This window comes from Brachyistius frenatus, unplaced genomic scaffold (genome assembly GCF_029030835.1).
Source record: "Brachyistius frenatus isolate BFR_SWC_R1_liver_20210118 unplaced genomic scaffold, ASM2903083v1 Contig_96, whole genome shotgun sequence".
Classification (NCBI taxonomy): domain Eukaryota; kingdom Metazoa; phylum Chordata; class Actinopteri; family Embiotocidae; genus Brachyistius; species Brachyistius frenatus.
In genome coordinates, this window is record NW_027210695.1 from 1,182,142 (window position 1) to 1,198,681 (window position 16,540).

Below are 16,540 nucleotides of genomic sequence, written 5' to 3' on the forward strand. Positions count from 1 at the left end.
TTGAAAATGAAGTGAGGTTAGAAGTGAGGTAATTGCTTCCTAAATGGTTATAGATTAGATACGTTTTTTTTTTTTTTTTAGTTTTTAGTTTTTTTTTAATATTAAATAGATTTGACGTTGCCCCGAATAGCTGTGCACACGGGAGCATGCATCTTGGCCTCAGGTGTGTATTCGTGTTTACAGCTCGGATTTGTCACGGTGAAGTCACGGTTTGTGAGCCACGCGGCGCGTCACGCGGCCTCTGCATCCTCGCCACTTGTTTTTGTTGAACACTGCCTCCGTCAGCTGTAATGACTGACCACGTATGAGATATGCCGCGGCAGCAGGCTCCATTAGGCAGCAGATCTACAGCAAATGAAGAGAGTCAGTGGTTTGGCTCGGTTCTGCGGTGGCACATAAACACGAGGATTAATTCTTAAGCCCTTCAATTTAGGTTCACTACCATCATTCAGTCCTTATCAGGCTGCATGCGGTGCATGAAGCCAAGGGAGGAGATAAGAGGAGGCATGGCTCAGCGGTTCACAATAAACCTTAATGGCAAGCATGGTTGCAATCAACTGATCTCTCGAAGCGCGATGGATGAAAGGATTATACATAGCTAAGCAGCCACACATGCAGACAAAATAAGTGAAAGTCCATGCGCACACACAGAGCCACAGGTTGACTGTGGAATATGGTGAAGCTCAAATATGTAATAGGGACAGGATGGCTGACGTTGTATATCAGATATATATCATTGCACGTCAACATATTGTAAGCTAAATTGAAAATGCTGGATGCTGCCCTTATGATGTGCACTATATGGACACACGCTGGTTTTGAATTGGCTATTTAGTTGTAGTTAAAGGTAAAGCTGCTGCTTTAACAGCGTTCAGTATTTTAGACACAAAAAAGAGAGATCCTTTACAGAGAAGGCTTTCCCAATTTGGTGTGGAAAATGTGGAGAATGTTTTTTTTGTGGCTGATTTGGAGCCTTATCCATGCTGTTACTTTCCTACATAGAGGACAGAGAGACATTCCAGATTGATAACCGTGGATCATGCGGGTACAATGCTCAGGTGTCCACATACTTTTGGTCACATTCCAGTCAGAAACCTTGTCTCCCCGAGTAGATTTTATAGGAGCCTTTTATTTATATCTTGATCGTAGCTGACATCCATTCAACTACCTAACTAAACACTTTCAGCAGTAAATTTAGCCTGCAAAGAGCTTGCAAATATTGTAATTACTGTATAATGAGTTTAATTGCAAATTTATTTCCTGTTAAGAAAATGAGAGTGTGCCGGGTGATGAGATGAAACGAGGACGTAGATTAATCCTCTCCCAACATCTCCCCTCCTCCCTCTCTCTCTCTCTCTCTCTCTCTCTCCCTCCCTCCCTCCCTCCCTCTCCCTCTCTGTGATGCTGCAGCTCCTGTAGTCTCTTCAGTCTCCAGTAAACAGCAGTCATGGCGACAGTGGTCCAACCGCTCACGCTGGATCGAGGTAAGGCGCTCGGAGCTTTTCATTTTATGCTCGTCGTCCGAGACATTTTTCTTGTTCACCCTTTAAAAACTTCAACCAGGATCTTGCAACCCGGATTAGATCCAGGTGTTGTTGTTTTTTTTTGTTTTTTTTTTCCGCCCTGCTCGGATTTCCTACATATTATCTGCACGGGTCCTTATCCCAATGACAACAGCCTCTGAGCTCGCGCTATTCTAAATACAAGAAAAGCGTCCAGCTTGTCGGTTCTGTGCGCGTGCATGCGTGCATTTACATTTTTTTTTTTTTTTTTTTTTTTTTTTGCAGAACGAAGCGCTCGTTTCCTCCGTCAAACTACTGTGGGGTCTTTTAGACACCTGGAAAAAAAAAAAAAATGAACACGCTTACGACGCGTTTGGTTTATTCCATCCGTATTATGCAACCTCCTCGGGAGTAATGTCCCGTTACAGATCGCTTTTTGATCTTCATCTGCAAACGAAAAGCTCCCGGAGCGCTTCGGCACGCAGGTCTACTTTGTCAGACGGGAGGCAACTTTGTGTTTGAACTGGGCAGGTGCAACACAGGCAGAGGTGGGTGTCCTGATAGCGAATATGAACAAAGGTGTATTTTGTTGTCTTTTTTTTTAAAATTATTATTATTATTTTTTTACACTTGTCGGATGAATACAGTGTGCAGGCGAACTGTAATTCAGGACTAATGATGTCATGTGTTGGTGGCGACACCGTTTCGCTATTGAATCTCAGGTAGTGTTTACCGAGAGCTGCTTGGGTAGTAATTGTAGACCACGTGACTTAAACACATATTTGTCGCCCACCAACCCCGACGTCATTCACGTGGTAGTAAAGCCCCCCCCCCCCCGCCCCCCAGGGGGACATTTCGCACCATTGTTATTTGTTCTATTTCCCCTCTAAAAGAAAACAGCTGCAATCATTTAATAATTTCAGGTAGAAATGTAAAAAAAAAAAAAAAATGTAAAAAAAAAAACAAACTTAAAGTCTCTTCAGTCATATCATAGTAAATACACTAGGAGGTTTTTAAGTACAACATGTTCAACATACACACTTAAGAAGTAGAGAGAGTCGTGCTAAATCCCTTTACTTTCTTGTTTGAGTCTATTTTTAGGTCACAACTGACAAATTCCCAGTCATTTCAGACCAAAATGCATACGAGCTGCTGGAGTGTAATATTGCATCGGCCTTACACGGCAAACGGATGCTGTCAGATATGGACAACGGAGACACCTTAGCTCCTCTGTGCCAAGTAAAGCTAGCGTCAGCTCCCCAGTCACTTCTAAGCCACGGGAGGGGACTATAAATACACGTTATCTGCTGGGAGCATAAATTATATTGCAGGAATTAATCTGATTGATGTCACATGTTATTGCTAATTCAGGTAATTACTGACATTAGCATTTTCTGTTCGAGAATCAGATTGCCCATATGCTCCATTGCAATTTGTTCTTGTCTGGAGTTTAATGCCTGTGGGCAGTCAGGCTTTACTGATGCACAATCTGCTGCGTGCAGAGGTGCTATACCATGAAGAGTTGATGAAACGGGCCTAAGATTGCACCAGGCGAAGAGATAAACAATGCAACCTAAGCTTTTCCCACCCACCACTCCTCCTGTAGATTTATAGAAAGAGGCTTTGCTGTATTTAAAAAAAAAAAAAGCAGGCAGAGAGGCTAAGAGTAATATCTTTGGATCTGTTTGTAGTCATTTGCTGGGGCAGTGACTCAGATGTGACCTCAGCGTGCACACAGGGGAAGGAGGGGGGCGGGATGAGGGGGTTGGGGGATCCATATTCACATGAATTCGACCAGTCACCCGCTGGCAGCTGTAATGGCACGAGCAGCAGTAATGATAGTTTCACACAGGAGCCGTCAAGTGAGGGACAACATTATGGGCTTTCTTCTTGCTGCTGCTGCCACTTTGGAGAAAACACTATAATTGCTAATGAGGAGGTGCTCTCGTCTCTGGGCTGGGTGGAGGCTTTGAGTTGCTGAGTTTGTCAAACAAACGAACATGTTCATTTCCAGAGCTCTCACCCGGCCCGCTGGGTCACAGCAGGATGAAAAGATCTTGCATCACTGGCCTTCCTGTTATTGTCAGAGGAAATGATCGTGATAAGCAGGCTCCGATCGAGAACAATGGATTTGAACCTGTCATCCTCTGTAGAGCTGGCATCTAACCACGAATACGACGACCTCTCCATGCCAAATAGAGAGCGCAGACGGCATTGCGACAGAAACTTCTCGAGATTGAGTAGCACGAGTTTCTACTGTGAATCTCTTCAAAGAGAACATTGTAAATATGAATACAACAAAACTACGGGGGTCCACATCAGCAGCACGGCTGTGCTTTGAGATAAAAGTTAAACAGCAGCATCCTGCATGCTGTTCATGAAATGCTCTCATGCTGGTGTTTAGTGGGATAACATTGACCACGTTCACCCTCTGAGGTTCGCGTGTTTCCACGAAAACACTTTACTATGTTAGCACTAAGCAGAAAGCTACAAGTGTCAACGTCATGTCAACGCTAGAGGATCTCCAATCGCAGGAAGCTTAATTTTATGGGGGGGAGGGAACTAAGATTTCACATCCAGCAGCGATTACCGTTGGGGATATTTCAGTCTGGTCTGAAAGCAGATAACAAGGCTGGAACAATATATTTAATTGGAACCTGCCAACCTAAAGTTGATCTGTACCTCCTGTGGATTCAATACGTGGTCAAAAAAAATAAAAAATGTTGTGTTTGCAGCTGAGGTATATTAACGCTCACAACCTGCAAGTCTACGTTCCATGATTGCAGAACTTTAGTGTCGCGAGTGAATCAAAGCTGCACTCTCAAGCGCTTACCGGAAATGTCGGGCTTTGAAAGACGTAGCTTCTCTGCTGCACCTCTTCTTTTCCCAGTGACCTCGGAGAACCTTCGGAGAAAAGCTGTAAACTTGTTGCATTTAACCGCCCATTATCAAGGACATATACCCGACGAAGGGCATGAGAGCGTTCGATTTTCAACCGGATCAAAGAGGGTTTTTGTTCCTCGCACAGAATACAACATCTCGCTGAGTTTATCGAGAAAGTGGTTTCTCTACACTTTATTTCTCCCCGTGAGGCTTGTTGAACACAAGTTCAAAATGGCAACTCTAGAAAGAAGCCTTTTGCCTCTTGGAGTATGACTCAGTGTGGTTTTTCCTCGTTGTGTGACAAATCCACATCTCCTTCTCTCAGCAGAGAGAAAGGAGTAACCGCAGCCTGCTGCTGGCCTTGTTTTGTCTCCCGAGAGATCACGGCGAGTTCGCTGATTTGAATCTAGGCCATATTTGCATCACCTGCTCTCAGTCACACCGGCGATTTGAATGATGAGAGGGGCGCTGACATGCTGACGTCACACGCATTTTGTTGATATTTAAAGACGCCTCCTGTTAATGCAGAAGTAAAGGTTCTCTGAGTAATGTCTTGGAGGGACACTGCCAGTAATTACCCAGGAAGAAGAAGACAATAAGAGTGTGATGTTTCCTGTCTCTGCTTTCACCACAGGCTCCTGCAGGAGCCATTAGCCCTCCAGGAGTGATTTATTTGTCGCTATGAGGGAGATCATCGCAGTGGGGCAAATTAGACCTCATTCTCTTGGCACGGGGACAGGACTTGCTTGGTAATACCTTGTTGTCCCATTTTACTTATTCAGAGGGTAATTTTTTTTTTTTCTTCTTCTGTTTTTATGGATGGATTTAGCAGCAGAGTTGCCAAGGGCACCAAGGACACCCAGGTCAGAGGAGAGGTGGCAGATGGCAAGGCCTTTTCAGGACAATTTATTCTCGCATGCATGACATCCAGATAGCATCTCTCAGGGTCGATGGGAGTCGGAGACGGGTCATTTAAGCCTTTTCTGTCTGTCCTGATCTGCAATAATCTGAGTTTTAAAGAAAAGGATCCTCAGGTTTTACAGATTTGATCACAGCCTCCTGGTTTAATGGGCTCAGCCCCTGATTTGTGGACGTGTTTATTTACATTGCTGCAGGTTTGTCAAAATGACGCTTCCAAGTACTGAAAATGAATTACACGAAGTTCTGCTCACTGTTATAAATGGACTAATTATACCGGAAAAACTGGAGCGCTCCCCGGCGTGGACACATCCCCGCAACAATGCTGTGGAGCCTCGTGAAGCATTGAAGCCTTCGTTACGTGTCAGTGTGGCTTTGTTCAGCTTTATGGCTTCCCTTTAATCACTAAATGATGAGGGTGACCTTTTTTAGTCCCAGTCTGATGTTAGAGGAGCTCAGGCAAATACGTTTCCGGGGTATTATGCTGCACAGACAGTGTCAGGTACAAGCGTTTTATTCCACATTTCACATTGTATCTCAATATTGTTATTAAATAACGGGCGGCACGGTGGTGCAGTGGTTAGCACTGCACCACCGTGCCGCCCGTCACAGCAAAAAAGGTTCCGGGTTCAAATCCGGTCCTGGGCCTTTCTGTGCGGAGTTTGCATGTTCTCCCTTTGCTTGCGTGGGTTCTCTCCGGGTTCTCCGGCTTCCTCCCATCACCCAAAAACATGCACCTCAGGTCAGGTTACCTGGCGCCGCGCTAGTGGCAGCCTGCTGCAGCATCTCCCCCATGAGAGCCCCCCTGCTGTAGTGAAGAAATTTCCCCTCGGGGATTAATAAAGTGTATAAAATTAAAAAAAAAAAAAAAAAAAATAGATATCCCCCCCCACCCCTGCGCACGTCAAAAAAAAAACCAACTAAAAACCAAAACCAGAAAACCTTTTGCGTGTGTGTAAAGTGAATTAGTGTGTGGTGAGGTGAAGGGTAGCTCTCTGTGGGATTGAATTACATAATGTATTGTGCATTATGGGTATTGTCGATAAACTGCCAATTTAGTGCACCGCTGAGTCTGTATTATTCATTGCTCGTGACAACAAGTATTTATAAACATCCTCCCCCCGTAATCTCGTCATCATCATCCATCCATTATTTTTTTAGTTCCTTCCAGGAATTGATTTGTTCGAACTTGCTCCTACTACTCTACTAATAAGTAAAAGAAAGGCCTTGGACATGGGGCTTTTGCTTTTGCTGTTTGAGAGATTCACACCACAACCGGCTGTGAAAAATGATTAGTAATCCGCAGCAAGAAATCAAAGATGTTAAATATTTTGCCAGCTTGTCTGCTTCTCCAGGCTCCCTTCTGCTGCCTTCATATTGATGTCATGAGATCTTGTTTTGTGACATGGGAAATCACGTTCAGCATTCAGACATAACTCTTATGATCAGTGTTGCTCGTTAAAAAAAAAAAATCGGCGTGTCTTTGTTCCTTTTTAAAAGTGACTAATGGTATTTTTTGAATATTTAAATGTCATGTTTTGAGAAAAATTGAATAACAGAACATATTCATCATCGCTCATTAACCATCAAAATCTCTCAATTCACAGATCAAAGTTTCAATTATCTCAGTCTTCTTGCAAGCACGGTAAATCCCACTTGAAGAAGCAATAAGCCCTGTAATCAGTATATGATTGCATATTAATTCAGCACTTTGTGATTGCAAAAACAAAATATTGCGCTAAACACCGAAGCCCTCACATCCTTTGAACTGACGTATAAGAGCGTAAAAGCAGAGCTAAGAGCCAGCAGTAAAATCTGTCGGGCACAGAGAAGTGTCCTGCAGGTTTCAGGGACGATAACGCCACAATTAATGTTGGTTTTTGGAAGGCTCAGTGACGAGCCACCATAAATATTGTAAGACCGTCATCAACGCATGACCGAAATTTGTTCTGAGAAAGTATTAGTGAAGTCTTGACGGTCCAATAATTAAAAACTTGCTCTGAACTTTTAATCAGAAAGTATCACTAATGAGAATGCCCTCGTCCCAAAGTATAGCAGAGGGAAATTAACTACTGCCAGGATCGCTGCTGGTGTCATCACTCTGCTTAATATGGCAGCAGTGCATTACACTGTAACTGTATCTTGATGTAGCGTGCGCTCATTTACATTGACTGGTATCATAACTCCTCATGGACGTCGAGTGATACTCTTTAATTACAGCTCGTGAATCTTCTTGGCACTTTGTGATACCGTTGTCTTTTTTTTTCGAAATTCTCTTTTCTGGCAGATAATGAGAGAGGAAGGTACTTTTTCTCAGGCCATTGTTCTGTTAAAAAACGAATTTATATACGACGGCATCAACTTCCTTCCCTCTGTCGTTGGAGAAGTTTCTGTCAAATTGCACTGTGAGAATGACTCAATTGCTCGCAGTCTGTTTGCCCCAGAGATGTGCTAAATTTGGCAGTTGTCAATGACATGATTGAGCACGGAATCCTCATTGAGGCGAATGTAAAAACCTTTGCAGATGTTGCACACATCTGGAGCCGCTGACTCCCCCCAGAGCACAACACTGCTATTCTCTGGGTTGAGAGTAAAAATCAAACGTCGAGTTCCCTTCCGCTGCATTATCAGTTAAACTCTGATTAGGTCAGGATTCCTGTGGAGTCGAGTGGTTGCAGAAGTGGCCAAATGTTTACTGATGACTCAGATGCACAACTCAGAGGGTGAAACGAGGGTTAACTGTGCTGAAGGTAAATAGCAGGCTGTTGACAGCAAAGAAACATAACAAGACAAACTGTCAGGAACAAAAAGGCCGCGCTGCAGAACAGGCAACGTGGTGAGAAACTGAAAGGAGAGGGTCAGGTATATAAGGTCGGGGGTGGTAATCAGAGGGCAGCGATGGAACCGCAGGTTCTGGAATGACGTGAAAACTAGTAGCTGATAGTCGAACAACAGAGGTTAAAGCTATGAACAATATTTTCTGCCACTGATGAATCAGCTGACTAACTCTATGTGACTCTCTCATTGTGACATTCATCTCCTGACTTTTAAGTTCCCATCTGCCCGAAGCATCATCTAAAATGTTCTGTTTTTATTTAGGATCCGCAATCTTTTGATTTAGGCTAAAGAGACAGATATTCTCTTCAGGAGTTGGGGGAGGCTCAAATAGAGCGAAAAGAAGTGAGGGAATTATTATTTTTTTTTTTTTAAATCTATATACAGTAAATCACACTATAAAAAAATATTAACAAAATTGCAGTTAAGCAAAAAATAAAGTGAAATCTAATTTGGACAACAGGAATTTGTATGTGACTGCAGTTGAAGTTGATTAAGAATAAATTAAATAACAACGGCCTTAAAATTAAAAAGAAGTCCTGCTCTCAAAACAAAACAACAAATATGCTGGTGATACTTTACCGTTACTGATGCATTGTATATTATAAAGCGTCGTATTTGCAAGTACTTGAATTCCAATTAAGTGCAGCGTTTATTCCAAGACAGAAATCCTTGGTATCCACGTCTTAAAGTACTGTTAAGGAGGCCTTTCTGGTGCGTGTTGTTGTAGCACATTCGGGGTGGTTTGTCAAGAGCGGGATCCCGTTTCCCGTATTTCCCTCCAGCTGAAGTTATTCATAGACCGAGCATGTAGCAGGCGCACCGTGCGGGTGTCGGACGCACACTTTGTGTCTTCTTGAACTTTGCTTCATTTGTTCCGTCGGCCTCTTTTTCTCAGTTGAAGGTACAACATGAGATGGTCTTCTGCCGGGTTTACGACAGCGCACACGCTTTCTCTGCTTTCATGTCATTTTCGCTGCGCATCTGACTCGGGAATCATTTCCTGTTCATGTGACCTAACTGTGAGCCCCTGCAGTCATCTCAGCAGCTTTGTCATGGGAAAAAAACTCCCCTTTCAATGCCTCCTCCCTGTGGGGCATTTACACTCCTCTGATTAGCTCAACTGATGGCCCACTTTCACATTTATGCTGAAGTTTTCTTGTGGGACATGTTTTGCTTAAACCTGTGTCGGCTCATTTGAGGGTTGAACTGAAGACATGAACAAAAGGGGAAAGGACTTTCTCCCACCTCATGATTGGCAGGAAATAATGCAGCAAAGTGTGCCAGTTTATCAGACCCGTAGTCGTGCAACACTGAGACCATACCTTGATTTGTTTACACATATTCTCACGGCTGTATCTCCTGCGTGATCAACAGTGAAGCAAAGTGTCTTCACAGCCCTGTTTTCCATGTGCCAGATCAGATATCACTGGGAGCATTGAAAGGGAAAATGTGTCAGTACAGTGCCAGCAGACATTTCATTACCTGTGAGGTGGTCTGTGAAAACCAGCGAGGGATATGACTACCACTTATTATCATTCAGTTTCATGTGGCCTCTTGCAATTACATTGTCTTGTGGTGACTGTTTCGGCGTCTCCGTGCTTTTAAATGGGGATTAAACTACAAAAGGACATGATATGTGTTGACTGGAGAAGTCTTAAGGTGTCTCAGTTTAAATTCAATTAAATCTTTCAGTGTTAGGTAACAGTGAAAGATTTAATTGAATTTAAACTATGTGCAGCTCCTCTGTTTGATGTAAAGCTTCTGAAATTGAAAATGACCCTAATTCAAGTTGGAAAGATCACATCAGGAAATGGCTAGGCATCAGTTGTGATCAGCGAGATGAAAGCGCAAGCGAAAATGTCTGCGATATCAATCTTTTGAAGTTCCAAGAAGCCTTGATGTGTGTAAAAATATGGTGCTAATGAGGATGTGAACGCAAATAAGAGAGAGGGGGAAATCTGCATGGCCCCTGACCTTCGTTTAATGAGAAAGAAATGCTCACAAACCTCCAAGACAGATGCCCTTGCTGCTTGGAAGTGTACCAACTCATTATGAGCTATTCTGAATCAGTGGTTTTTTTTATATTCAGTCAATTGAGTAAAAATAAAAGAAAGACCCATTCACCTTAATAATAAAAAAAATTATTACTGCATACGTTAGGAGGGGTCGGCGCTTTAAAAATCCCATATGGTGGACTTCTTCTTCAGATTAGAATATGTATGTAAAAGACTGAATGGATAAGTAGGACGCTAAGGACACGAACAAAGCTCTTTTTCTTTCAACACAACATGATACCGAAAAGGCCGCGAGACCGACTTCTTCTGACTCTCGAAATGACGTGTGTGTGTGTGTGTGTGTGTGTGTGTGTGTGTGTGTGTGTGTGTGTGTGTGTGTGTGTGTGTGTGTGTGTGTGTGTGTGTGTGTGTGTGTTATGAGCACCTTAAATAAGATCATCATGTCCTCACCTAAAAAAAACGGAATAGGTACAGTAATTTGATAGTTGGAGAGTACCAGCTGCAGGCGTACCAGACTTTCGTCGTCATGGTAACAATATTATCGCAGCTTGGCAAGGTTTAGGGAAAGATCGTGATTTGGGTGTTGATGAAAGTTGTGCGATGTACGAAACATAAATGACGCTACGTACATTGAATGCGAGCAGTTTTTGAACTCCCTCCTGCAGAAGAAAGACGCTGTTGATGTTGCTATTAGTTAAAAAAACAACAAAAAAAAAGTCATTTCTCACCGCAAACAAAACCTTATTTACCTCATCTGAACTATCTGCATGGCTAAATACCAAGAGAGGTTGAACTGACTGAAAACACGACGAGCTGCCATCACAGAAAACATATAACCGCATGTATTGAACCATATGTAAGGTTCTTTTGCTCAGACCAGAGCACAAAAGAGAACATTTTCTCAATTACTCACACTCACACCGACGCTGAGGCAGGTGCAGGTTCGCATTCACAATAGTCAACCAAGCGTAAAGGGTCATAAACCAGCTTCAATACTGTTCAAAAAGGCAGGCAAGGGTCAAAAAGATGAACAGGGCATTGAGAACAAAGACTAGAGCAGCAACTATGGATGTATCCTTGGCAGGTAATTGAAGAATCGCTGAACCTCTAATCCAAAGAGTAGTTGGTTGTCCGATCGTAATTGTCTGATCAAGAGCCAAAGTTGGTTTTCTTTTCTTTTTTTTCTAATCTTTTCTAAAACCAGAAATGAAAAAGTGTTAAGAATGGATTAAGCAGTTTTCTCTCTGTTATCTGCTCTCATGTAAGCTGTAATCGCTCCACAGAGTAGCTTATACCACCCGCGGCAGTAGGCCAAAGAGCAAACCTAATTACATTTATTTGTGAGGATATATAATTTTTTTTTGTCACTGTTCGCATCTAGTTTATGTGTGGTATTTCACCACAAAGATGAAGCCATTTCTTGATGATGTCATAATTTAGGTTAATGCTCTGACGTGTTCTTTATTGAATTTTACTCTCTGGGAACCGTAGCCAATCATTTTCCAAACACATCTGATGTTCCCCATCCTAAAAGTCTTTTATTTTGTGGAAAGAAATGTGTTTAAGAATATAGAGTATGTAAGGAAAGCAACCAAAGTAATAACAGTGACCCATTTGGAGGATAAAAACCTGCCACTGGTATCATTTTAAACTGCATTATGTCCCAAGTGATTTAAAAAAAAAAAACAAAAAAACAATTCGCATGCATAGGAACTGTTACTACGAGTGGGCGGGGCTTCGTGAACAGTCCCACTGGGGATAAGAAGCAGGTGCACAGGTGAGGGTGGGGATCAGGTGACAGGAATTGGCAGGAGCCTCACTGAGGCTAGCTGCTGGTTAGAATATTACTGAGGAGATTTATAATGACTGACGGGCAAAATAGACCTGAAAAAAGTTGCACAAAAATAAGTAGAGTTCTAGTTACAGCGTGTCTATTCACTTATCTGTGAGCATCTTAACATGAGACTTGAGTTATTTGATTAATTATCCCGAAGAGTCGACTAGTATAACTCTCACTGGACTGTTTCTCCAGCCAGCCAGCCGTATGGTCTCGATGGGAGCTGAACCTGCAAATCCAAGCAGATCAATATAATCCTCTGTGCTTTATTACGGGCCGCTTGAAATAGAAGCGGGTATTGGATTTCTGTGGGTCCTGCTAATTGTGCCCATCTCCAGTATAAAGGTGAAATTCTGTGAAGCGTACTGTAGGATGTTTGTGTTTCCTTTTTTTATGGCCTTATACGGTCTTTACAGTAGTGAGCGCTCGACGCAGATTTTTCTCTCGTCTCCCTCAGGCCTCCAAGCAGTAAAAGCTCTTCTGTTCGCCGTCTGTTTTATTGAGTTATTCAATATTCCCAGAATTCAATATCAGCACGTTTGTGTGTGTGTGTGTGTGTGTGCTCGTATCACTCATGTTGCGGGGACATAAATCTGTTTGCAGAGTTACATCGTGGGGACCAAATTGTGAAGTCACTATAATATAAATCATGAACTTTTAAGGCGAAGATTTGGTTTGCGGTTCGGTGAAGGTGAAGGTTAGGATTAGACAAGTCATGGTTACGGTTGGGATAAAACTCCAGGAAATGAATGGGAATCATGAAACGTGACGGTGTGTAATCGTGTTTGTGTGTATGATATCTCTGAGCACAGTTTGTGTTTATCACATTTCTAGAGAATAGAGGCACTGCTTCACCCTTGTAGTAAGTTAACAGAGTGGAAAGACCTTAGGCAGGCTGTATGTACTGCTTGTTACGGTGTCACCAGAGTTTCTGAAGGTGTCCATTTTCCTTTACTGTGAAGATGTAGGAGCCCTGAGATCAACTTCAGTTGTTTTCAGGGCTTTGACTTGTGATTCATTATTTATTACTGATCAACCCGATGATAGTTTGTCTAAAGTGTCACAAAATCAGTTTTTTTTTATGTCTGACCATCAATCACAAAACAAATCCTCATAGCTGATATTGGATTTTTTTTGTTTTGTTAGATTTGTTAAATAATTCCTTATATTAATTGATTAATCAACTAAAATCAGCGCTGTTTGTTACCAGAGGTAAACGAGTCGTGTTTAGTTGTGTATGCCATTTTCTTTTGCGTTTCGAGGTACAAGTATGAGTGAAAACATGGACTGTAATCTAGAGAATGACTTCATGGGTATTTATACCTGTTGTGTATTGATCGATCGCTGCTGAGGATGGTTGGAAGCATGCTGGGAGCTGTGCAAGGCTGGAAAAAAAAAAAAAAAAAAAAAAAAAAAAAAAAAAAAAAAAAAAAAAAAAAAAAAAAAAAAAAAAAAAAAAAAAAAAAAAAAAAAAAAAAAAAAAAAAAAAAAAAAAAAAAAAAAAAAAAAAAAAAAAAAAAAAAAAAAAAAAAAAAAAAAAAAAAAAAATATATATATATATATATATATATATATATATATATATATATATATATATATATATATATATATATATATATATATATATATATATATATATATATATATATATATATATATATATATATATATATATATATATATATATATATATATATATATATATATATATATATATATAAAAAAAAAAGATGCTGAATCTAAACCAGCAGCTCAGCTGTTAGTCAAATGTGGTGCAGCGGTTGTGTTACTGTTGGCACATTGTTGTAAAGGGACAAGATTTGCTCTTGGTATATGTTTGCAAGCTGTTTATAATTTTGTTATCAATATCCTCCATACTGTAAATGAACTAAATTTCATAAAATTTGGTACAAACATCCACCTGCACTCAAGGATGCCCCGATTCGAATTTGGTGGTCAAACGTCACTGGGATCTCATTGAAACCATTTGTGGCTATAATTCAAGAATTCGTATGCTGCTTATAGCAGAATTTCACACAAATGACGTTATGTTCAGCAAAAACACCACGAACGTTATAATTTCTTTCAAAATCTCCATTGCATATCTGAGTCTGGGCAGAAATGGATGTCGTGCTGTCTCTGTTTTATACCGTTGAAAAACTGAATATTTCAGGGAGTTTGGACCTTCCTTCTATTCTTCCTGTTCAACGCCAAGTGTTTTTTTTAACTGATCTTTGCATTCGCACACACAACAATTAATTGAGTAATCAGTAAATAATAGACGGACTGAAAGGTAGTAAAAATAATCTTTAGCTGCAGGCATTATCATGTAATAACAAGCCACGGTTATGTATTTGAACTGCTGGGAAACTCCGCCTATCGACTGCAGCGTAAAATTGCACCAGTCATCCGTCTGTGCGTGGTCACTAGTCTCGCAGGCTGAATTAAACATGTTATCGACCCAACAATCCAAGTCCAGTGACTGAGCACAAAATCACCTCCCTCTCCTTCCATTTTGCATCATCATTTCGGCCTGCCTGTTTCAGAGGGCAAGAAATTCATCAGCAGGGCTGGCGGACTCGTTCGGCGCAAGCTAATTAGGGGTGGAGAGCTCAGAAGACCGCAGAGTCGCAGCCTCTAACTTAAGGCTTACGGTTTAGTGTAAATGCTTTAGGATGCCCGAAGGCGACTTCTCTTTTCAGGAAGTGTTACCTTTGAACAAATTAGGCCCTGACTTATTCCTCCTTTATTCTCATGAATACAGCTAAGCCAATACAAACGATCCATGGCTAGGATTGCTATTCTATCTTCCTTAGAACTGCTGGCCTTCACCGAGTCTATTTCCATTATCCCACCCATTGATTCGCTCTAGCGCCTTTGTCATGGCTGTGCTGTTAATGTAATTGAATGGGTGCATTTTTTTTTTTTTTTCCACTCTCTCCCCTTGGCATGAGTACCCAACACACACACAAACACACACACTCACACCCCGTGTCTCTCTCTCTCTCTCTCTCTCTCTCCCTACCAGATGTTGCCAGGGCTATCGAGCTGCTGGAGAAGCTGCAGGAGTCAGGCGATGTTCCCGGTCACAAGCTCCAGTCTCTGAAGAAGGTCCTTCAGAGTGAGTTCTGCACAGCCATCAGAGAGGTGAGTCATTGTCGGGCAGGGAAGCGCTGGTCCGTGAACATGACTTTTGATTCTTTTTTTTTTTTTTCTGTGAAACTCTTTCTTTTCATGACCTTCTGTATATTTTATTATTATTATTTTTTTTTTTGTGCACCACTCCTCCAATCAATCACAGCGCTCACTACTGTGATGAGTTTTCTGTGGAGTAGCTGTTGAAGATGCTCTTCTTTCACGTGTCCAGTCGGGTTTCTGTGTTGTCCATCTCAACACCTTCATACTTGAAGTCCTTTAAAATGAGCTGAATTACAACTTGTCTTATTCGAAAGAAGTTGACCACTAACTTGACACCAAGTGGTAACCACTTCATGGATTATGAAATGCCATTTTGAAGCATCCAGTCTGGCATTTTGGTTGTCACCATTTTTGGGGAACCAGAATTGACCATATTTGGCAACCTAACTGCACCCGAGGCATGTCAATCAAACCGGGCACAGCGAAAAACATACCTCTCTTTGAGGTCTAATATCTAATTCATTTTGGAATCATTTTCAGAAAGAGCACCAGAACATTGATCAGAAGGAGTGAACTCAACTCATGACACCTTAATAACTTGTGCAAAAACAATTATTGACTTTGTCTTTTAAAGTCAATGAATTCAAAGCTTTTTGAATGGGAGCCAGAATTGGATTTCCTGGTAGCTCTCAGTGCTATATTGCACCTTTAGGCCCTTCCACATTGGCTTAACTTTTCAGTCTGTTATTATATGCACTCAAACTTCCAATCAACCTTTTGGTCAGCTGGTCTAACAGACTGCAGGTGTTTTAAACCGCAAAGAAAAGCTGTTATTTTAGTTACTCCCCGATAGCGTTGTATTATCCAGTCTCGCTAATATGTCAACAGCTCACTGTTGTTGCTTCTAAACTCAACAGTAGGCTCGGAGCTAAAATAACCAAATCAGAGCGTCTTTCTTCAAGTCATTGTTGTACTACATCAATCAACAAATGACTGCAGCATAATGAAAATGTCAGAGCTTATTTCTCTGCCTTATTAAAGCTGTAAAGGAGTTTCTGACTGCATGAGAAATTCACATTGAGCATGTGAATGATCGGGGGGGACATAAAACATAATCTCGTTACGCTGAATTTTAATTAAGCAAATGACTGCTGGAGAGTGTTTTTTAATAATGCTTGACAGGGACGAAGTAAAGTGTGAATCGTTTAATTTCTATTTTCTTTCCTCCTCTTGTTAAAATGCTTTCATTCACATGCGCACAAAACAGCCACCCACTGATCCGTCATCTCAAGACCATTCATCAGGAGGAACGGGGTTTGAAAGCAAAGAGGAGCATTCACTCCACATGGCACGGCGGCTACACAGCCTGATAACCACAGATCTTGTTTATTTAGCATCCTGTCTGTTGT

The 16,540-nt window shown here is 41.5% G+C and overlaps 1 protein-coding gene across 2 annotated transcripts in view; it reads left to right on the top strand.

Moving 5' to 3' along the window:
• The first annotated feature begins 1,410 nt into the window (after positions 1-1,410).
• Positions 1,411-16,540, top strand: part of lin7a (lin-7 homolog A (C. elegans)) — a 33,767-nt gene continuing 18,637 nt past the window's right edge. For both annotated transcript variants that reach the window (XM_069711047.1, XM_069711046.1), the window contains exons 1-2: positions 1,411-1,484; positions 15,022-15,140. In XM_069711047.1, coding sequence (XP_069567148.1) covers positions 1,448-1,484; positions 15,022-15,140 — 156 coding nt within the window. In that variant the 5' untranslated portion in view covers positions 1,411-1,447. The remainder of the gene's footprint in view (positions 1,485-15,021; positions 15,141-16,540) is intronic.